The following is a 22,815-nucleotide window of genomic DNA, read 5'->3' on the forward strand; positions in this document are numbered from 1 at the left end:
AAAATGGACTGAAAGTTGACGGTAAATTTGTGAACTGTCAGTTGTGATGTTAACCTGCTGTCAAGTTTCAACAACCAGCAATTACCCGCTAAAATATTCTTTTTAGTTTTAAATTCAAATTTTTTCTGTAAGATGGCGGCAATTTATGACAGACGTCACAATTTCATCGGACGTAAACCCGTTTCGTGACGATCAAAAGTGAGTAATAATATTCGTCACGTGACGGTGTACATTTCCAAGACTATCTATATATTTTTGTTGTTTGTGGTATAACCTTCATCGTGCTTGACTAAATAGACCAATTCACGTCACTTTTAAATTTTACAATAATAAAGTAGACATTAATTTTAAATTATCTTTAATTGCTATAACTCACGTGAGTAGGAACGCATGTTTAAATTTTAAGATAATAATAAAAAAAGTGGATTTTTTAAAGTCGTAAATATAAGAAGAAGAAAAACAACAAACGGAAAAATGTCAAAATATATTTTTGACTTAGAGAATGTTTACTATCTGTCTTTTCTGAAATAACTTTTAATTCTCCTTACTTTCATCTCCATGAAAACTCACAAAAATTTTCGGAGCAAATTATCATCCGTTTGAATTATCGAGCGTTCCTTTTTATAATTTTCGAAATATTCATGATGAGTGACGACGATCGTGATATTGATATCGAAAGTGATGTAAGTTTACCAGTTGGGTTTAATATTTTTTTGAAATCTTCTTTTAATCAATTTTTTAATTTCAGGACGGCGATGACTCTGATTCTAGGCAGAGACCATCTAATAACACGCAATATTACTCTCAGGTATACCTGATATTTTTGTTGTTTTTTAAATTTATCTCTTCTTACACCCCGAGTTACTCAAAAACTTTGATTTGGCTTGAATAATTAGAGTATCTCTCAGCTCGGGAGAGTAGAAAATCCATCAGGGGATGAACAAGCAGATAATGGCTTGTCGGGAACCCGAAATAAACAAGTGGAGGCAGCCCTTTACATAGGGTATGGGAAAAAGTTTCACCCCACCATTAATCCTATGCAACCATATTGACTAGAGCTGGGAGTTTGGCACCACGGGGCCTTTCCACGCCCACTGCGACCAGAGTCTCTTTATTTTCTGAGATGGGAGTAGTGTTTGGCCCGAGAGAGGGATAGGACTCGTAGTGGTTGTGATTAGATACCACGCGCAATGAGGATTTTTGATTATACCTCCGGTTAATGTCGATCTTAGTCGTCACTTGATTATATTTTTCGACTAAGAGTGTCGTCTGGGTTAAAAGATGGGGATGCTACGCAACGCGAGTATGCCCAAAAGGGCGAGGCATCGGCTTCCGGTCGGCGGAGGTGAACTTAGGTCCCGTTACATTAATTAATTATCTCTTTTTACAGCGAGTATGCTTGAAATAGGCGCAGTATCGCCCTCCTGTCAAACGGAGGTGGACTTCGGTCCCGTTACATTCATTAATTATCTTTTCTTGCCGCGAGCATGGATCCATCTTTGATTTGTCTCATAAAAACAAAAAAATTGACGCCTAAAAGAGTAGGAAATTCATCAGGGACTGAACAAGTGGATAATAGCTTGTGCGCAACTGAATGGTTACAAATAAAGGGGACCCTTTTTAGGGTCAAGACGAGGTTGCGTGTTACCATTTTGTCCTCAAGCAACCTGTTCACCAGTACAGGAAACTGCTACCATGGAGAGCTTCTCCAAACCCACTTTGACTCGAGTCTAGAAACTTAGTTTGATTCTTCTTTTTAATTTAAAAAATTTGTGAGCTTTGCGCGGTACTTTTTTGCTGAGTTATCGGTATTTGAAGCAAAAATGTCATTTTTGATTTTGTTACTCGGCAACTAACAATCGAACACAAAATCGAAGCAGGGTTTCAAAAACTTCAGGCTATCCTCCAAAAAGGATATTTGCATAACATATTTTAAATTTAGAAGAGATTTCTTTTTGTCGTGCCTCATCTATAAAGCCTTGTATTTAAATCAAAAGCCACTTATTGGCAGTGTCTTACGTATTCGCGAGCCTCGTCTCCGAAGAGCTGATGTGCGTCAGGACTATCTGGAATTACCAAGTTGTCATACCACGAAATATGATAAATCTTTCATAGATAGTGCAGTCAGAGCATGGAATCGGTTATCTGTATACTGTATGTCACAGCCTAATTTTAAAACTTCCCGTCAAGCCTGTTCTGAGTTCATGTTGAGTGAAGAGAGTGTTTTTTAATGGTCTTTGGAGTGAATTTATGATGGAATGTTATAGCTAATGTCATTTAATTATTGTTAATTATTAATTTTGTATTACATTGGAGGGCCGCAAGGAGTCTTGACTCCAATGGCCTTAATAAATGAATAATAATAATAATAATTTACAGGCTGAAAAACGAGCTCACCACAATGCTTTGGAGAGAAAACGTCGGGATCATATAAAGGACAGTTTTTCTAGCCTTAGAGATACAGTACCTTCTCTGCAAGGAGAAAAAGTAGCTAGTAGAGCACAAATTTTGAAAAAAGCTGCTGAATATATTCAATTTATGAGACGTAAAAATTCTTCACACCAACAAGACATTGATGATTTAAAACGGCAGAATATCTTACTAGAATCACAAAGTATGTAATCTTTCGCCATATTGCTTAGGGTAATGGCTGTTTCATTAATTTTTGAGTATGATTTCTCTCATGCTTTTGATAAATAACAGAGTTTGTTAATATATAATCTTTTCTTATAGTTCGTACATTAGAAAAAGCTAAAATAACTGGAAATTTCGCTGCTGAATCATGTGAAGGATCAAATGTGGAATCTGTTAATATTGGGAATTACAACGACTCTGAATCAGAGTCGTCAGACAGTGAATCGGGCAGAACTATCCGTCACCCGAAAAAATTGAAAATTTCTAGTATAAATCATTGATCAAAATAAAAAGTTTACGTCACACAAGGTTTACTTTTTTTTATATTTTTGTTAATATTTTCCCGCAAACAAAAAAAGCATTTTTTTTTTCAAAATAGAGAAAAAATAATAATTTAGATAAATAATTGATAAGTTTCATAATATTTAATGTGATATGAATGCTAAATATACTCATTACTATATTAATGAATATATTTAGAAACTTTCTAGAACTTATTGAAATATGATGATGTACATGTAATTATATTGAAAATCTTAATATTATAAATAAAAAAATTGAGAATTATTGACATTATCTTATTTATTGAGTTCTGAGGTGCATCTTTCAATACGTTAGCAAAATGAGGGACGTGTCTTTATGCAAAATCAATTCCATTTTATAATTACAGTCGAATTCCATTAACTCGGACAGTTAGTCTACGGAGGAGTGGAAATTTCCTGGAAATTCTAACTTATCGAATGCCCCTTCTCCTTTAACTCGGAACTTCCCCTCAATCTTGACCCCCACTACGACCTACGCTGTCTCCTACCCTATGCTATCCTGAGTATATCTTTAAATGCATCACACATGTAGATGTAAGGGCGCATGCGTGTAGTTTACACTCTCAAGGAGAGGTGGCATTCGATAAGTTGGGATTTCCAGGAAATTTCCGCTTCTGCGCAGACTAACGGTCCGAGTTAATGGATTCGACTGCATTTGAAAATTGTGACATGAAACCGTACACAATATTTTTGTATTCCTAACAGAAGTAGACTTGAAAATTACCAGTTACTAATTGTTGTTTAAATGATATTGTAAAATCAATTGGAAATTAAGTTTTTGTATTAGAGTAAGAAATCCAATATGTAAATTTTTCTATGAAATCATCCAAAAATTAAATTCTCAAATTGATTGTAATACGAAATAGTTCTTTCTATTCCGGGTATGGCTCTTAACTTTTTCTGTTATCGTTAAGTAAACATTTAGTAACTGAAGGACTATGAGATTATTACTACGGGAGAATCTCAATGCTTACAAAGATGAAAAAATAGGTGATGAAAGCCACTGAGTTGAGCAGTATATTTATAATTATTTTATTTAATACTCATGTAGAAAATATATAAAGTACAAAATTTGTTTAAACTAATAAAATATAAATTTACAAATGATAATGACTAAATAAGGCCACTTTTATTAGTATTTTTTGGAATTTTGAATTTCCAAAAGTTTTCTCAGTTAATCGATTACTTAACAATAAAATAATTTTTTTTAGAATACAGTCGAAGTCCATTAACTCGAAACTTCCCCTCAATCTTGACCCCCACTACGAGCTACGCTGTCTCCCACCCGATGCTATACATATGTATATTTATATATGTATCATACATGTGATGTAACAGCGCATGCGTGTAGTTTACTTTTAAAAAGAGAAGTGGAATTCGATAAATCAAAATTTCCGCTCTTCCGTAAACTAACGTCCGAGTTGATAGAATTCGACTGTAGTTTCAACGACTCGTACTGGCATTTACCTATAAAGGTACCGCGGATTAAAATCAATATCCTGCATTGATAGCTGTCATTTCTTCACCCCAATCGAATTCATCAGAAGTATTTTGTTCGCTGATACAACAATTGCACGTTTTACTCAATAGAAACAATACTCTTTTTTGTCCAAAAACACATATATATACTACGGCAAATGCTTGTATGAAATTGACAGCTATATGGCAGTAAATTAAATTATCATATTTTAACTGCGAAACCAGAAGAGACAGCCAGCCCAAGCTCAAAATTCCAAATAGTAACGTAAACATTCTAAAACTATATTTTATTTTGTGTTGGATTCTTCCATAAGTACCGTTTTGTTTTATCGTGTTAACTGTCATCAAAGTAAAACAGATATTGACAATTATTGTAAATGCAACAGAAGTAAACAGGACAGACATTCCCAACCATCCAACGGTTTCCTGTCCATGATGAAGTTCATCTTCAACAATCACTTTGTTTGTCTCTAAAGTGAAATGCGCGAAAATTGCGGTCCCAGCTATGGTCACAGTAGATCCCCAAACATACATGGAATAATAGCAGTATTTCTGGCCATCAGAAACACGCAAAAATATATTACGCGATCTGAATGTGTTCCAAACAAAGTAACCAAGAGAATTAAGCCAAAAAAATGCCGATAGCAATGAAATGTAAGCCACTGAATCTATTAGAAAACATGGAGTTAAAATTTATATTAGTAGTTTATGCAACGCGTGGACTAAGGAACGAATAATTTGACAATCGTCGCGACATGAGCATAAGGCTAATGCATTGACATCTCATGAGTCAATGAATCATAGCCTCAAAGCGAATGGCGTGATCAGGATTGTCATGTTCGCTTCGTAGTCCACATGTAGGATACATCATTTGAAACCCTGCTATGAAAGTTCAATTTTCGAGAAGTAAAAAATTAAAATTTTATTTCAAATCAAATTTTCCAAGGATACTGAGTTGTCTATCGCATGCGATACATATCACATGAGTGACAAAAAATAACATGTAGCGTTTCACTCGCTTCAAGTACAATCACGTCTTTAATTATACACGGAAAGAAAATCATGGGAAGTTTTTCTATGCATTATGGGAATGGTTCCCATAATGGTATGGGAATAGTAGCTATACTATTATAGGGATCGTTCCTATAATTTATGGGAATAGTTCCCATAATAGTATGGGAATAGATCCTATACCAATATGGGATCCATTCCCATAATATAATGGGAACTATTCCCATATCATTATGGGGACCATTCCCATAGTGGTATGGGAATCGTTCCCATAGTATTATGGGAACTATTCCCATTATGTTATGGGAACCACTCCAATAATATCATAAAAATTTTTTTTTTTGCAAAACAGTGTAGAAATTTCCCGAATAATATGGAGAGATCCAAATGAAGCTTCTTCGATGCTAAATTTGTTAAAAAAAATTTTTTGTGACAAATTTTAATATTTTTGCTAAATATGGATTTTTTTTTCAATGTTTGATTTTTTGTTTCTATACTTAATCAAATTTCTGTGCATTGTAAAAGTGATTGCCACACTTTTCTTTAAATTAATTTTTTCATGATAGAATGGGAACCATTCCCATAATATTATAGGAATGGTTCCTATAATGGTATGGGAACTATTCCCATAATATTATGGGAATGATTCCCATAATGGTTTAGGAACTATTCCTATACCATTATGGGAATGATTCCTATAATTTATAGGAATAGTTCCTATATATTATAGGAATGATTCCCATAATATTATAGAAAGTATTCCTATAAATTATAGGAACCATTCCTATAATTAGAGGAACCATTCCCATAACGTTATGGGTATCATTCCCATAATTATAGGAATAGTTCCTATAATTATGGGAAACATTCCTATAATTATAGGAACTGCTCCCATAATTTATGGTTGTAATTCCTATGATGATATAGGAAAAAATTTCACAAAATTATGGGAACAGTTTCCATAATTTTCTTTCCGTGTAGAGAGCAAAATTAAATTAAGTCACTGGTCGTGATATCTTGGGTATGTTCCGATATGCAATGCGAGCACAGTTCAGAATTCTTACTGGTTAAAAATTTGTTCCGTTATGGACTGCCACAGTATCTTAGGGAAATATATAACGTCATAAATTGCGCCCTTTTTGTTCTGTGAAAACTGAAATTTTTGAGGTAAGGCGCTCACAGTAATTTGATCACGTGAAAAAAAAAAGCAGATTACAGTTTGCATCAATTATTAATTTTTAAACAGTAACCAGTATAGCAGCCTATAAAGTAACGGCTTTACAGTATACTAAATTGACGTCATACCACACAGTGGTCACAGTGCATGTCGGAACATAGCCCTTGTTACTGCGTTAGTATAGTAGAGTTAAAACTGTAAAGTTATCGGCTATTTAGCGCACAAGTGCGATTAAGTAAAATGTATAGTCAAGGCTGAATATATTTGGCGCTTCCGACGTGACTTACAGCGCTCGGAAATTGAACTTTCAAAGCAGGTGTTGCAAAAAAAATATTGTGGCGATAAGCTATGGGACTTACCAGCAATAAGGAAACTAACATGGCTGCCATATTCTGTTAATATCCTAACAGTTACTGCGATTTGATTCACTGCAAGGCACATTGTCATACTTGTAATCATATTACCAACAAGATCTCGTAACTGCGGTAATACAAAGTACACAATAGCTACGAACAAGTAACATGCTATCGCAAACGCACGAGTTATTGGATCCACTACATGTTTAATTAGATAATTAGAATCTGTCCAAGCAACTGCAGGGACACAAATCATCGCGTAGGTTGTAACGAGAGCATTTTCGCTGAGAACAGCCTTGTCTGCGCAGTAGTGCCCGAATGCGTAATCAAAATGAAGGGACTCTACGGTGATACTGTCGTCATCTACTAAACTATGAGAACCTGGTTTTTGATTTTGCGAAGTACTCCAGCGATCGTGCAAAATGTGCCGGAGATTTCCTGATGGTAAAATCGCAAGAAGATCTTGATATTGACTACGCGGATTATAGTAAACATGCCATTGATGTTCAGTACTGCGACAATGTGGTAACCCAATTTTAAAATGAAAATTGGGCTGCTGTTTTTTATTGACTGGAAAGTTATCGTCTATAAAATCAGGCCTCCAAATCTTTGTCTCATTGGTTTCGGTTAATAATGCGCACTTATCATCAAGAATAATTTCATCCACATCACAACATTTTGCTATTTGGATGGATTCAGTTAAATCTATTGGTTTGACGAGAGTACTGGCGCTGATGAAGATGTTCAACCACCCAAAGTGGATCAGTATTAAGAAATACATCTTTCGCGTGGTAAATTACGCTTTGGTAGTAAATTAGATCTTCATATTATTACTTTTTATTATTCACTCAGACTTATCATTGCTTGCGATGAAATTTTTATCAACTATTTCATCTTTTCGTTGTACCATAAATACTTTACTTTTATAAATAAAACTTCATCGGTTTACTTTATCGATTTGAAGATTTTCTATAAATCGATTAATCACACATCGTAATGGATACATTTTAATTAATGATGATTAAGAAGAGTTCTTTCTTTTGATTATTAGACTTTTCCAGCTCTAAAATTAGACATGTTGCTCTGAAATTATAAATTTACTAAATTAATTTACAGGTCATAAAATGCTTATTGAGAAAATCCAATAATTAACAATGATTTTATGCAGTAAAAAATATTGTGTGTTAAAACGGGCCGTGTTAAATTTTCTGTGTTAAATCAACAAACTTCACTGTGTTACTTAAATATTTTAAATCAATCTACTGTTTAACTTTAAAAGTATTACTTCGTACAAATAAATACGTAGAAATACCGATGAAAAATTCATCGGTAATTAAAGTATAATTTTTCTTTTCCAATTTTTTATCAGTTTTTGCATTCCATATTTTTCTATATTTTTTTTTTTCATTTCTAACATCATTTATACGGTCTAAAGTATAATATACTTGCATCAACTTTACTGATGAGCCCAGCAAGTATATTCGGGGCGAAACCGTTTACTCAATGGTAAATTCAGGACTTTGATTTTATTCAATAAATGTATTATATTACAGTGGGTACTAATATTTTTAGTCCACATGTAATTATTAATACGATGAATACAATCTGAAAAGTCAATAAATCAGACCAGTAAAGCCGTGATTCCTTCAATCAAAAAAAATAATACGTAGAAAATTATTTTTATTATGATTTGTTTTTTTCTGTATCTAAATTTAAAATATTTCCCAATAGTATGAAAAACTATATAAGTATTACTTAAGTGTCTTTTGAATCATTAATAACCCTTCTAATTACTTTAGGCTACTGATTCTTTATGTTTATCTTTTGCAAAGATATATTTTTGGTAATAAAAATTTTATACGTATTTATTTGTACTAAAAAAAAAAATAAGTTTGTTAAAACGCAAGATTTTAAGAAAAAGATTATAATTTTATTTTCTCCGTTAAAAATCGGCTTTCCGTTTGAGAATCACGATCATATTATTTTGTTTATGTTTTGGACTCGTGAGAATTAGGAAAAAAATTATCATTGAATAATTCCGAATTTTACTATAAGACTAAAAATAATTTTGAAAAAACAGGTTTTTTCAACTCTCGAATACCGTTCGAGTTAAAGAGCTAAAAATTGAGGTGAATTATTTTCATTCGACACCAAATCGACCCCCTGAGTATGAGTCAAAAAAGCCATGGGGGCAGAATTCCCATATTAATCCGGCTATGCCTTTTACGATTTACTAAAAGCTGGAACTTTTATCATACGAATAAAAAAGATTTTGTTGCGATTTCGAATTATTTCATATGATGTTAAAATTATTTTTTTGCTAAACAAAAATGTATTTTTGTTTTTTTAAAAGAAATTAATTGATTTGCTATTTTCAACTGCTATGAAATATTATATGATTTTTTAAAATCTTGACTAATAAAAACATTGCTTACTATCAAAAAATAGTTGAATGTTAAATAATAATTGTTGTGAATATTGATACCCTCAAACTAATATATAAATATATTTAATGAATATCCATTGTTCGAAAATAAAATGTAAAAGTTAACATTTTTTTTGTCGCCACTGACATTTAAAAAGTATCAAATTCACTACTTGTATTACCCGAATTTTTGTTGGTATTTTAACACAAATTTTGTTTCAAAATTCAACACAAATAGTCTGTGTTAAAAAAGTAACACAAATATTGTGTTGATTTTAACATAATATTTTTTACTGTGTTACACTTATGATAATAATAGTGAAGCAGCAAACAGCTGACAATAATTAGGAATAATTTTCCAACACCACGTACATTTAAATTTTGGATAGTCCCGCTCAGGCATTTTTTAATCTTGTTTTTTAATTTTTAATATATAAATTTAGACGTAAATAAATGTCAAACTTCGGCTACTTGTGCCATCATTAATATGTTAACCTCACTTATAATGATTTTTTCTTGACTGACATCTATCGATACAATCAATGCTATTTTAGGTTTCCCTGAAACTACGCCCGATAATTGAAGGGCAGACTGGAGAAGCAAAAGCCAGAGAAAAAAATTTGCGGTCAACTTTCTGTCAATTTTCATTGCGCATTCATATTGCAGTCAGAAAACTGAACAGAAAAGTTGACGTCATGAAAGGAAATCTGCCCAACAAACTGGGAAATCAGTTTGCCCGAAATCTAAGGCTGGTATTAAACGGCAAAATGAAAAAGCAAACTTTTGCTGAGCAACCCTGACTATCTGGAAGGTTTTAAATTCGAACTGTGGAAAACTGAACTCACACTGCAGCAAAAAAATTTAAGTCTGCAGTTGGCATAAACTTGCTGTCAAAGTATCGAGCCAAGAATTTTCTTTAATTTGACGTCAGATTGATGCCAGCTTGAAATTTTCTATCTTTTGACTACAATGTGGTACAGCTATACTGGTAATGAGATGTTAATTAATTAAAATTGATAATAAAAGGCGATAAGGCGTTAATTATGATCGAACAAACGAAGATTATGATAGAACAAACGAAAATGAATATTAATTGATTCATAACAGAAAGAAATAAAATGACGATAAGTTGAGGATAAAAATTTAATTATTTAATTATAAATAAACAATAAACGAACAAACAACAACAATTGACAGACAATAACGAATAAACGATTGGGGCATTGAAAAATTAAAAAAGTGTAAAAATCAAAATTGAAGGGGGCCAGCTTCAGCAAGCCATTATATAAAATTATATATTGGCAGGGTGCGGAGTATAGGGTGGGGACAATCGAATCGATGGTAGCGCCTGCAGTGGACGAAATACGCGCTAAATCGCACTTTTCTTGTGAATAGTTAAATAAAAGCAGTGTTAAAAAATAAGAACAAGTAGTTGTTGTGTTGTTAATTGCAAAAATACTGACAAAAATAGTAATTGCAAGTTTTATACATTTCTATTCATGATGTTCATCTTTGGCTAAAAATTATTACGGGGACTTTTGTAAATTACAAATTTTTAACACCAAATATTTTTAATTATTGAGTTTTAAAATTTAAAATTACGAATAATTGAAATCACTTCAATTTCTTTACTTAATGCAAATTAATAATTTTAACTTTGAAAAAATTATAATTATAATTATTTTAACTCATTAGTTATTATGACTATTATTGTTGTTATTATTATTATTACAAGCTAACCTTATGTCGTTCAATATAATATTTATTAAAATTTTTTTCAGTACAATCTACTCTATATTTTTCTACCTTTCAAATGTGGTATCACACATATATTTCGCAATCTTTAAAAATTTTAATTATTTGTTTATAAAAACTTTCCGTATTCTCTCTGTGCTTTTGGAGGATGATTTAATGCGGTCGACAGATGTCGTTTTCGTCGCGCACCCTGCCAATAACTAAATAAAACTTTATATAATGATTAGGGTGGCCCAAAAAAACCGACTATTTTTTTTTTTTTGAGTCTCTTATGAAAATTTGTTGGTTCAAGATGTTTTAAGAAGCCTCTCCAAAAATCAGCTCGATAAAAAATTTTCAAGAGGTCGCTCACGAATTTTGAAAATGTCAAAAATGATCGAAATTCGGATTTTTTTGTTCTAAATATCTTCTTTCTCGTGGCAGCTATAGTTTATATTTATGAAATCATGACTACGCTGAAAATTTGAACCCAAAATTCAAATATTTAAACGGCGCTCAAGAATTTTGAATGATTCCGAGTACTGTCTCTTGGATGTTTTCGAGCGACCCTTGAATATTAATAATAAAGCTTCTCAATTTTTTCACTATCAATTTGTATCATAACGAATAAAAATACAACCCGAGATATATAAATAATAAGTTATTTACATACTTTTTTATTTTTTAATTCATTTTTTAGGTTTTTTTGCTTATTCAAAACTTACCCAATTTTATTGTTAAAGACTGTCTTGTATATTTTCGGTTATGCAAAAGTTATATTTAAGTGAAATGACAATAATTGAGTTATAAAAAAATACAAAAACTAATTTAAAGTATTAGTTACATTTTATCAGTTAATATTCAAAATTCTTGAGCGCCGTTTAAATATTTGAATTTTGGGTTCAAATTTTCAGCGTAGTCATGATTTCATAAATATAAACTATAGCTGCCACGAGAAAGAAGAAATTTAGAACAAAAAAATCCGAATTTCGATCATTTTTGATATTTTTAAAATTCGTGAGCGACCTCTTGAAAATTTTTTATCGAGCTGATTTTTGGAGAGGCTTCTTAAAACATTTTGAATCAACAAATTTTCATAAGAGACTCAAAAAAAAAAATAGTCGGTTTTTTTGGGCCACCCTAATAATTATATATACTTTTATTTCCGGGTGGAACGGTTTGATGCTGCAAAAATGCCGAAAATATACGATAAATATGCTGAATAATTACAATTTTAATGCGGTTAAAATACCGTATTTTTCTGTTTTATTACCGTAAATATTCTGAATTTATTTCGTAAATTTTTGGTAGTAATGCGGCAAAAAAACTGGCCAAAATAACTTGAGTAATACCATATTTATGCAGTATTTATACCGTATAATTCCGGTATTATTTCGGTATTTCCAAAACCGCGAGGGAATGAAATTTTATATTTTTGAAATATTTCAGTGTTGAATTGCACTTTCATTTAAAAAAAAAAAACACTACCGCTCCTTAAAGAAATAAATCGCAGCTGCTGAAAAGTGTTTTTGTTGCGATGTCTACTTTTTTTTTTTACTGCAAGACTGATCCCCACCCCACGACCGACTTCCTAATATAGACTTGGCCATTCTGCTTTGCTCCATATTGTTTATGTATTCAGTGCTAAGTTGAACATGCGCTATGTTCAGTCGATATCGTAAACCTGTCATTTATAACAAATTTCAATATTCAAATCTTGTAAAAATAGTAATTAACTAAATAAAAATAATTTAAAGCAAAAATCCTTATTTTTTTCGAATGCATAACTCAATAATTACTAACTGAGCATCATGACGATAAATGAAAGTTCTGACATCGAAGTTATTGGTTGTGGTTTCAATTCTTTCAAAGAAACCGAGGAAATTAACAGCTTAATAAAACAACTCAGAGTTCCTGATTTATCTATCAGTACAATAGAAAAAAATGTCGAAAGATTTAAATTTATCGTCTCTCAATATCAGGATCAACCTCATCTTCTTGATCCGTATTTAGAAGATATTATTGGAAATATTTTGTCAATCATTCACGACCAAGTAATTTCTGATGACATGAAAAATTATGCCTTCAAATATTTATTTCTTTTGATGAGTGTTAAGACGTACAAAAAACTCGTCACTTATCTTCCCCATGAGGTAAAATTATTTTTTAAATAATTACGATTACAGAAAATATTTTATAATCCTTTGGTACATACGCAGAAAAAAAAGATTTCGTGGCGCAAGAAATATTTTGGTAATTATGTAGAAGTCGGCTGCCTACACATAGCGATAAAAAAATTTTAATTTACTAAAGAAAAGTTTAAAAAAATGAAAAATTCTTTTTCTATTTTCTGAAATCCGTTTAAATTGAGATATTGAAATGATCCTTACGTCATTTTCTTCAGTTTTTAATCTACTATACGAAAAAAAAAATATGATACACTAAAAAAAAGTTAACTTTTGTAAAAACAATATTTTCCTAAGTAGTAAATCAATAAAAATTACATATTATTAATTCTATATTTAAGAGGTATCGCCAACAATGTAGGCAGTACTTCTATATACCCTAGGGTGCTTCGTTTCCGGCGAAAATATTTTTTTCGTTGCTCATCAAGCAAAATATTGTTTTTTATGCTGAAACAAAAATTCCTGCCAAGTTTGAGCTCTTAATTCCAATCCTAAGTACATTCCATTTGATTTCAAAGATTTTCCATTTAAAATACACGTAAATTAAATTACTTTTTTATTAACTTTCTAATACTCAGCTGCGTTTTATGATATCGGCGCGGTTTTGGTTGCAAATTGTAAGGCATTTGGTGTTCTTCAAAAGTACCCGTAGTTACTTAGCTGTGATTCCAGCTCTTTTACTTGTGCCCGTTGCGGAACTCATTTTTCCTATGAAATTGACCTTTATTGGCTTGCAGAACGTAAACCAATGAAAGTACACTAAAAATGCTAATGGAAATTTTATTCCCTTCAAAAAACCCTAATATACCCATATAACAATCTTGTTCAAAACTTGAGCAAGCCTGGTCTCAAGTTCGATAGACATCAGTGTCTTTTCCTACCTTATGTGTCTTGCTGCAGATACTTGTGGCCAGATTTCAATAGCAAGTCTAGTGCAAGACCTACACAAGAAATTCCTGCCAGATTATAACTCAATTCTGGAGGAAGACTATAGTTGAAAATAGTTGCGCATGGCTTACTCAAGATCTGCTCAAGGCTCAAAATTGACCCTGAGCCTTGAGCAGATCTTGAGCGAGCCTTGCGTAAGTACCTGCCGTAAGTTACTGGTGCAGGAAATGCGCCAGAAGCTATTAAACTGCACCGTATCTAAAATATCTTCAATATTCTTGTGTACAATACCTTAAGCAAGTCATGCAAGTCTTGATGACGATTTCTTGCTACATCTTGCGCAAGACCCATACGTAGAAAAAGACACTAGTGACCAGGGTTTTTGCTCAAGAATATGTTACTTAGGTATCCTTACCATATTTTGCATCATGAAACGAAACAAAAAATGTTCTTAGGTCTAGAAAAAATATTTCCTGGTGTGAATAAAAATTTTTTGTTCTAAGAAATCTTTTTTTTCTGTGTATCTATAGGTAGCAGATCTCTTGCCTGTGTTAAGAATGTTAGAAAAGCAAGACCCTTCTGATTTATCAACATGGGAAACCAGATACGTTCTTCTTATTTGGCTGTCAATAATTTCGAAAATTCCCTTTCCACTGTCACGGTTGGAAACTTCGAGCTCAGTGGACCCATCGGAAACCATCCTCGTAAGAATTCTAGTTGTATGTAAACGTTATTGCTTGGTCAAGGATTCATGTTTATTTGCTGCCGTCTTTTTGATATCTAATTATCTGACTCGATCTGATGTCAAGATATTATACTTAGAAGAAATGATAATGTGGTGCTTGAATTGTTTAAAAAATGACCCGTCAAGTTACGGACCATTGGCAGTTTTAGCATCGATATTAAAACATAATCCACGTGATGATCTGAAGCCTTACTGTCAAATGTTATTCGATAACGTTATAGAGCTTAATTGTTTAAAGAGCCCGAATAGTTTAATAGGTAAATATGCAATCAAAATTATCCAGCGTATAGGGCTCGTGTTGTTAAGACCCAAAGTCGCCACTTGGAAGTATCAGAAATCTGGGCAGAAAATAAATTTGTTAGCAGATATAAATAAATGTAACATAATTGAAAATATTGATGTCAATAATAGCGTAGCAATGGAAAGTGATGATCAAGATGTGCCTTCAGTTCTTGAAGAAATAATTGAACAATTAATTCAAGGTCTTAGAACTAAAACTATAGATATTAGATGGTCTGCTGCAAAAGGCATTGGCAAAATAACATCACGATTACCAGTCGATTTAGCCGACGAAGTAGTCGGATTTATTCTGAATTTATTTTCTGATCGGGAACTGGATTCCGCTTGGCATGGAGGATGTCTAGCCTTGGCGGAACTAGGAAGAAGGGGGCTGCTGTTACCACACCGACTGAACGAAGTTATCCCCGTAATTTTGAAGGCATTGGTCTTCGATGAACCCCGGGTAAATGGTTCTCTAGGGTCAGCAATCCGCGACGCCGCTTGCTATGTCTGCTGGTCTTTTGCGCGTGCGTTCGAGCCAGATGTACTTCAACCTTATGTCCAACAAATAGCAGCTGCTTTACTAATGGTGACTTGTTTCGACAGAGAAATAAATTGTCGTCGCGCTGCGTCTGCGGCTTTTCAAGAAAACGTCGGCCGACAGGGTAATTTTCCTCATGGAATAGACATCGTGACAGTCGCTGACTACTTTGAAGTTGGAATAAGGAGCCAAGCATATCTTAAAGTAAGTGTTCATATATCCCAGTATGAAGAATATACCATTCCAATGATAGATCATTTGGTTCAACGTAAAATTGAGCATTGGGACACGACAATCAGAGAACTTGCTGCTAAAGCGCTGCATAATTTAACGCCTATCAATCCGAATTACATGATCGAATCTGTACTGCCTATTTTGAATGATTCTTTGAATTCCATTGATTTGAATGTAAGACACGGGTCTGTCCTAGCAATTGCTGAAATAATTGACGCTTTGTATCATCATTTCAACCGAGAAATTTCTAGTATCATCGGTGCGTCCGAATTAGAGAGAATTAAAAAAATCATTACTTTGTTCAGAGCCCGCGGACAACTCAAAGGTCTCGGTGGCGAATTAATGCAACAGGCGTGTAGTACTTTAATAAAAAAATGTTCTCTTGTACACTATCCCATTCATTCATCGGACATTGTCGACGAATGGCAAGATCTTCTTGAAGACTGTTTAAATCACGATGTGTCTATTGTTAAATCTAAAGCTGCTGAGGCGCATACACAATTTTTTTCTGAATACTATTCGGATCCTCATGAAAGTAAGAAAAAGCGCGATTCAGTTATCGATCGCTACCTTTTTAATTTGAAATCGAATAATGAAAGTCGAAGAATCGGATTCGCCCAAGCTATTGGATACTTCCCTCCATTTATACTGCAAGAGAGATTAAAAGATATTTTGGAAGCGCTCTTTGCTTGTTCGAAAATTACAAAAGAAAGCATTCACTGGGCAGAAAGTAGAAAGAATGCAATACAATCAATTACTCTAATAATTAAGAATTTAGAAATTGAAAATGAGGAATTCCAGGCATTTATTTCGAAACTTTATGACTGTTATTTACTTGCGTTAAGGGAATATACAATCGACAGTCGAGGTGACATAGGAGCCTGGGTACGCGAAGCTGCAATGTCTGGTCTCTATGAGCTAACGAGTTTAATTTCGCGGTCTAAATTTACTGCGTTGTTCGACGATGTGCTGACAGCTCAAATAATTGGTGGAATTGCGCAACAAGCTGTCGAACGTATTGACAGAACTCGAATTCACGCAGGGAAAATTTTTTACGCTCTTTTATATTCCGAACCAATAATACCCAATATTCCATATCACAATGAGTTGAAAACTATTTTTCCATACAATGAATGCAAAGACAGTATTAATTGGATGACTGAACTCGATACATTTCCTCGCTTTATCAAGATGTTGGATTTTCCACCGTACGTAAAGTTTATTTTGCGTGGCATAATATTTAGCATTGGAGGTTTGAGTGAATCTTTGGTAAAGCATTCAAGTACTTCGTTGTTCTCATATTTGAATGAAACCGATGAGACAAGACTTAGAGAATTATGCAATGAAATATTGAATATTTTTGATAAAAGCCATGGCGATGAGCGGATGATAAGGTCGATCCTCGTTTTCTTGGACAGACTTCTCAGCTCTGGATACATTCAAAATATTCTAGATGATACTCAAAGCGAATTTTCAAAACGTATGCTGTCATTAGTTAAAAGAGAAAAACAATGTATGAACAATACTCAACTAATTATCAGTGCTATCAACTTATTTTGTCAGCTTTTACAGGTATTTTATTGACAAATTTATAACTGTGTTCCTGATTAAAAACTCCGATTAAATCGAAAACTTTCAATTGGATTCGATCGGAAATTTCCGATTAAATTCGATTAGAGTTTTCCAGCCGGAGTTTTTAATCAGAGTTAAAAAATTTCTTTTTATTTCAAATATATATTTTTTTATTCAGGCTAAAGGATCAGTAAGCAAACAAGCATTCTTTCAATTAAGTATTTTGCTTTGTAATAAATTTCAAGCGATCAGAAAAACAACTGCACTTCGATTGTATGAAGCTTTAACTTTATATGGAGATGATATGGACATTAAAGAAGATAATTTGGCTGAAATATTGTCTGGATTAAATGAAACGGACTGGGGTAAATCACCCGATGAATTGAGACCAATAAGAAATCGTTTCTGTGAATTGATGAATGTAAGTCCGCCTGTAAAACTAAAGGAGAGTAACGAGAGTTAATTAATTCGCTTTAGATCTTTTATAAATTTATAATATAATATTTATAAAATTACATTTTGTTGATTTTTTTTACACATTAAGATCAGTTACTGAAAATTTACAATGCAAATAACAAAAATAAAAGACTTTCATTTTAATAGCAAGCTTTCAATTAAAAACATTTTTTATCTTTGTACATTTTAATTTTTTCTCTATGAAATTTATTGATGTCGATTGTTTTGTTCTGAGAGAACAAACGATGTAAAAGTTTAGCAGCACAAGACTCAATTTCCCACATAACTGACCATTGGTTTTTTTTATTTGTATAAACGTTTCTTGGCTTGGAACAATTATAATGTTTTTTTGTTACCGTGTTCTGTGTGATGGAAGACAGTGATTTTTTACAAACAAAGCACTCAAATTTTTTTACATAATATCCAAAATTGTTAAAGAGATTCTTTGGTTTTTTTTGTAAGACGTTGAGTAAATAACTATTAGTAATGCCATTTTTTACTAGTTTATGCCTTAAGTAATCATTGTATTTTACATCATCATTTATAAGCTCTCGCAAATATTCTGCAAGTATTTTTGGATTTTTGAATTCGCTTACAGCAATAGCTGAATGATTATTCGGAAGCCAGTCCTATTAATAAATAATTTTATATATTTGGTTTTCATAAATTTATTGGATGACCCCTGATAATATCTCTAGCAATAATATCTCTGAAATAATATCTCATCAATCTTATCTTTGTTAATAATATCTCTCGAAAAAAAAGTCTCAGTATAAAAATATCTCAATTATTATTATCTCATCTAGTATGATCTCCAGAATTAGCATTTATGTCTGAGATGTTATTGTTGAGACATTATTATCTCGAGATCTTATTTCTCAGATGTAAAAAGGGGTAGCTGGGGTTGGGGGACAAAGCCCCCCACATTAAAAATATTTTTTTTTATAATTTTATTATGCCGGTGTAATGAAAAGAAATATTATATTATTTGTAATTTTTTTATACCGATGGCGTCATTGATTAATTACCGTTATTGGTAGTATAGTCTGTAGTATTTAGTCTGTAGTCTGAGATATTTTTGGACCAAGATATTTTTGTCTAAGATTTTATTGTTGAGATATTATTGTCTCGAGATGTTATTTCTGAGATGTAAAGAGGGGTAGCCGTGAGAACATAACCAAGTACAACTTGGCGACATGGAGATTCGGTCATTTACCGGTTACTCACTCGCACCGGGCGGCGTATTGCCGCTTTTCAATTTCTTTTTCATTAAAGTATTTTTTTATCCAACTTAAAAATAAATTTTTTTGCATTTAAATTACATGAAAATTTTCTAAAATGTTCAATTGAGGTATTCAATTTTTTTCAAATTTATTCATTGTCAAAATTATGAGAAAAACATTAAAATGTAAAAAAAGGCGGCGTCGCGCTCACTGAGCGAGTGACGAAGGGTTAAATAGTTTGAATATTTTTAAAATAGTACCTTGAACGACGGGGAACCATAGTAGATGGGTACTGAACCGACCATTAAAGGTCTCCACAATTTTTCGGTGATATAATCTTCACAAACCGCATTTTCAATTGCCAAAGTAAACTTATACTGCCCAACAAATTTCAAAAATTCACGACTATTCAGTTTATCGAGATAGTTTTCTTGAAATTCTTCCGGCAAAAGCTTATTGTTGATACAAGATCCATAAGAATCTACTGGAATATACTTCATCAATTGGGAAACAAACGAATCGCGGCCATTCATTGTATCGCAGTTCGATTGAATGAACAATACTGGTGCCAAATTCTTTTGTTTCATCAGTTGCGTTTTCTCCGGTGTTGACAAAAAATATTTTCTTTCTGTACATCGAAACGCAAGGATTATTGAAGAAAAGAAATCAATTAATTGACGAATAAATACCTAATAACTCTTGTTTGCTCGGTAAATTAACCAAATTAATTGGTAAGTCGCTGAATCGACTGAATGTAGCTGAATAATTAAATAATTGAAGTGCTTCTTCTTGTACTAAAATTAAATTGTTTCGTGGGGATTCTTCATGAAGTAAACCCCAAGTTACGTTAGTTTGTCGAGGAAACGGTAAATCATCGAATTCAATATTACTGCCATAAAATAAAATAGCCTGATTATAAAAGTAAAAATTTATGTTAATCATGAATGAATTTATTATGAAAATGATAGCGAAGTGGCCTGCAACTAATAATTTTCGGATTTTTTTCAAAACGATAAATTATGAAAGAAATATTTTTAAAATTGCACTCATAGTTTTTTTAATTTTCAACGTGCGCATATTTTTAGTTTTTTTGCAATTGATTTGTTAAAAAAAAAATCTGAAAATTGTTGATTGTCTACTAACTTCTGAATCATGAATAAAAATACCTTGAGTCGAGAATTCGTTAGAACCGATCGATTTTTAGTAAAATAACATTTGACATCTCCACATTTTCTTAACTGTTCATCGGAACCAAAGGGTGTCCACCATAAAACAATTGGTATTTCTACCAATAAAATTACTCATAAAACTTTTGAAAAAGTTATCCCTGGTGGAAATTTTTTGGACTTTTCTCTGAATAACTGAAAAAGTTTAGAACTTTAGAACTGAGTTTTTCAAAGAAAATTCCGAAAAATTTCCACCAGGGAAGCCTTTTTTTTAAATTCGTAACTTTTTTTTGGTCAGGTAAAAAAAAAATGAAAAAATTTTGAGACGTTCTTGATGGGGCAGAAAATGATAAAAAATATTAAGCCAAACTGAAGGGGATCGGTTTCAAAGTAAAGTCGATTTGACGCAGAATGCCTCATATATGAACTTTTGAACGAATGGAATTTTTTTTTTTTAAATAATTTTTAGTCGGAAAATATTAGATCATTTCTGTTTGTTGCATCTGAAAGTACGTTCAATTATCTTTAATTTTCACTATTTAACTCATGGATTATTAATGAAAATTTTTTAGTAAATTTCATATTTCATAGAAATCTAACTTTTGAATTTGTCCTCATGATGGATTTTTCAGAAAATTAATAAATTTTTAAAAATCCATTACTTCTAAGCTTATTGACCGAATAGGCTCATTTTCAAACTCGATTCAGTTAATCGCTTAAAGAATACATACGTCCAGTTTCATCGCAATCCGTTCAAAATTGTGGCTAGCATCCGAGTGACAAGACTCCTGATGGAAATTTTTCGGACTTTTCTCTGAAAAAGTCTGTAGAACTGTTTTTCAGAGAAAATTCCGAAAAATTTCCATCAGGAACGCGTTATATAAGAGAAATCTACTTCCATTTCGGCTGCTAAATGGCCTTTTTTACATTTAAACTTTCCCAAATTGTCTCACTTTTCATCGAATTTTCTTATTCACTCAACAATGGAAAAAAAAGTTTGTTTAATGTTTTTAATATTTACCTGCGGGAGCTTCATTTTCATATTCACGCAGCATAAAGTAGACCTAGTAGTTTCAGATAAAAGTTTTATAAATAATTAAAGTAACGCAAAATTAAACGAACTATTTAATAAAATGTTATACAACTATTACCTGAAATAGTAAAAGAATGAAGGAAAAAATGAAAATCAATTGACAAGTTTTCATTTGAAAATGTTTAGTCTAACAATGGAGAAGCGAATCATTACAATTCGAATAAGTTGATTGTAGACAAGCTATGGGGTAAAGTACATTTACAAAACTAATCTACTGACTATACAATTGACCACAAGAAACCATCATTTAATCTGCCATAGAAATTATCTATAAACTGTATACATATATACATATATAACATGAGTATATCTTAGTTATGTTCAATCGTTATCATTATGCCTCGCCCCCTGTCTGATTAGGTTTTAAAGTTTGGGGGGACCAGGCATTCATGACAAGTGTATTTGTTAAAACAAAAGCATCCATTTGAATTTCCGTGCTGAAAATGGCAGCTGCACAGCAGCGCAGTCTCGCGGGAAAATTTTAAAACAATTAAAAAAGTCGCAACATGTCAACCTAAAAAATTACCTCTTATAAAATATCCTACCAGAAAAAAATCACTACCAAGTTGCATTTATGAATAAACTCTACCATTTGAAATCTCTACCATCAACTTTAGAATGTATATTTTACAGACAATAAATTTATTTTTAATTAATCGGGAATCATTTGGAAAAATTTAGGAATACGATCCTGAAGTTAGCAGACAATTAAAAATTTTTTGATTTTTTTGTGAACAATTAAATTTGAAGAAACAAAAAAAACTAAAAATATGCACATGTAGAAAATTTAAAAGACTACAAGTGCAATTTTTTTAAATATTTTTTTTTTCATAATCTATCGTTTTTTAAAAATTCAAAAATTATTAGACGTCGGCTAATTTCAGTATCATTTAGGAATATGACAGTCAAGTTAGCAGACATTTTAAATTTAAATAAATTTTTTTAACAGATAAATAATAAAAAAAAAATATTTCTAAAAAAATGCACATGTAGAAAATTTGATAAACTAAACGTGCAATTTTTCAAAATATTTTTTTTAATGCTTATTTTTTTGTTAAAAAAATCAAAATATTGTTAAATGTCTGCTAACTTTATCGTCATTTTAGGAATATAATTTTATTATTTAGGACTAATGAATCCAGTATCAGCGACAATTCTATTGTCATCCCAACAAGAGATTAGACTTCGGGTATCGTCGGTTTTTACTCCCACTCTGGATGTTTTATGTGCTAAATCTTCTCCCACTCTTCTGTGCGCACGCGCAGTTTATAAATGCTCGGTAGTGGGGGCAAT

At 32.1% G+C, this 22,815-nt stretch overlaps 4 protein-coding genes across 4 annotated transcripts; 2 read left to right on the plus strand and 2 right to left on the minus strand.

Moving 5' to 3' along the window:
* Positions 1-228: 228 nt before the first annotated feature.
* Positions 229-3,081, plus strand: LOC130675331 (protein max-like). Its single transcript, XM_057480916.1, has 4 exons — positions 229-683; positions 749-808; positions 2,380-2,614; positions 2,734-3,081. The coding sequence occupies exons 1-4, from the start codon at positions 642-644 to the stop codon at positions 2,913-2,915; spliced, it is 519 nt and encodes a 172-aa protein (XP_057336899.1). The 5' UTR covers positions 229-641; the 3' UTR covers positions 2,916-3,081.
* On the minus strand, positions 2,792-9,974 carry LOC130675328 (probable G-protein coupled receptor Mth-like 5). Its single transcript, XM_057480912.1, has 3 exons — positions 9,778-9,974; positions 6,984-8,063; positions 2,792-5,104 (listed from the first exon to the last, which is right to left on the minus strand). Exons 2-3 carry the CDS (start codon positions 7,759-7,761, stop codon positions 4,449-4,451), a joined length of 1,434 nt encoding a protein of 477 aa, XP_057336895.1. The 5' UTR covers positions 7,762-8,063; positions 9,778-9,974; the 3' UTR covers positions 2,792-4,448.
* Positions 9,975-12,761: 2,787 nt separating this feature from the next.
* On the plus strand, positions 12,762-18,099 carry LOC130675591 (tubulin-specific chaperone D). The gene is made up of 3 exons (XM_057481364.1): positions 12,762-13,292; positions 14,744-17,584; positions 17,763-18,099. Exons 1-3 carry the CDS (start codon positions 12,951-12,953, stop codon positions 18,045-18,047), a joined length of 3,468 nt encoding a protein of 1,155 aa, XP_057337347.1. The 5' UTR covers positions 12,762-12,950; the 3' UTR covers positions 18,048-18,099.
* LOC130675592 (alpha-(1,3)-fucosyltransferase B) lies at positions 18,065-22,127 on the minus strand. Its single transcript, XM_057481365.1, has 6 exons — positions 21,581-22,127; positions 21,451-21,493; positions 20,430-20,548; positions 19,953-20,172; positions 19,524-19,891; positions 18,065-18,669 (listed from the first exon to the last, which is right to left on the minus strand). The coding sequence occupies exons 1-6, from the start codon at positions 21,632-21,634 to the stop codon at positions 18,199-18,201; spliced, it is 1,275 nt and encodes a 424-aa protein (XP_057337348.1). The 5' UTR covers positions 21,635-22,127; the 3' UTR covers positions 18,065-18,198.
* Between the last annotated feature and the right edge of the window lie 688 nt (positions 22,128-22,815).

The sequence above is a fragment of the Microplitis mediator genome, chromosome 10 (assembly GCF_029852145.1).
Source record: "Microplitis mediator isolate UGA2020A chromosome 10, iyMicMedi2.1, whole genome shotgun sequence".
In the NCBI taxonomy this organism is placed as follows: Eukaryota; Metazoa; Arthropoda; class Insecta; order Hymenoptera; family Braconidae; genus Microplitis; species Microplitis mediator.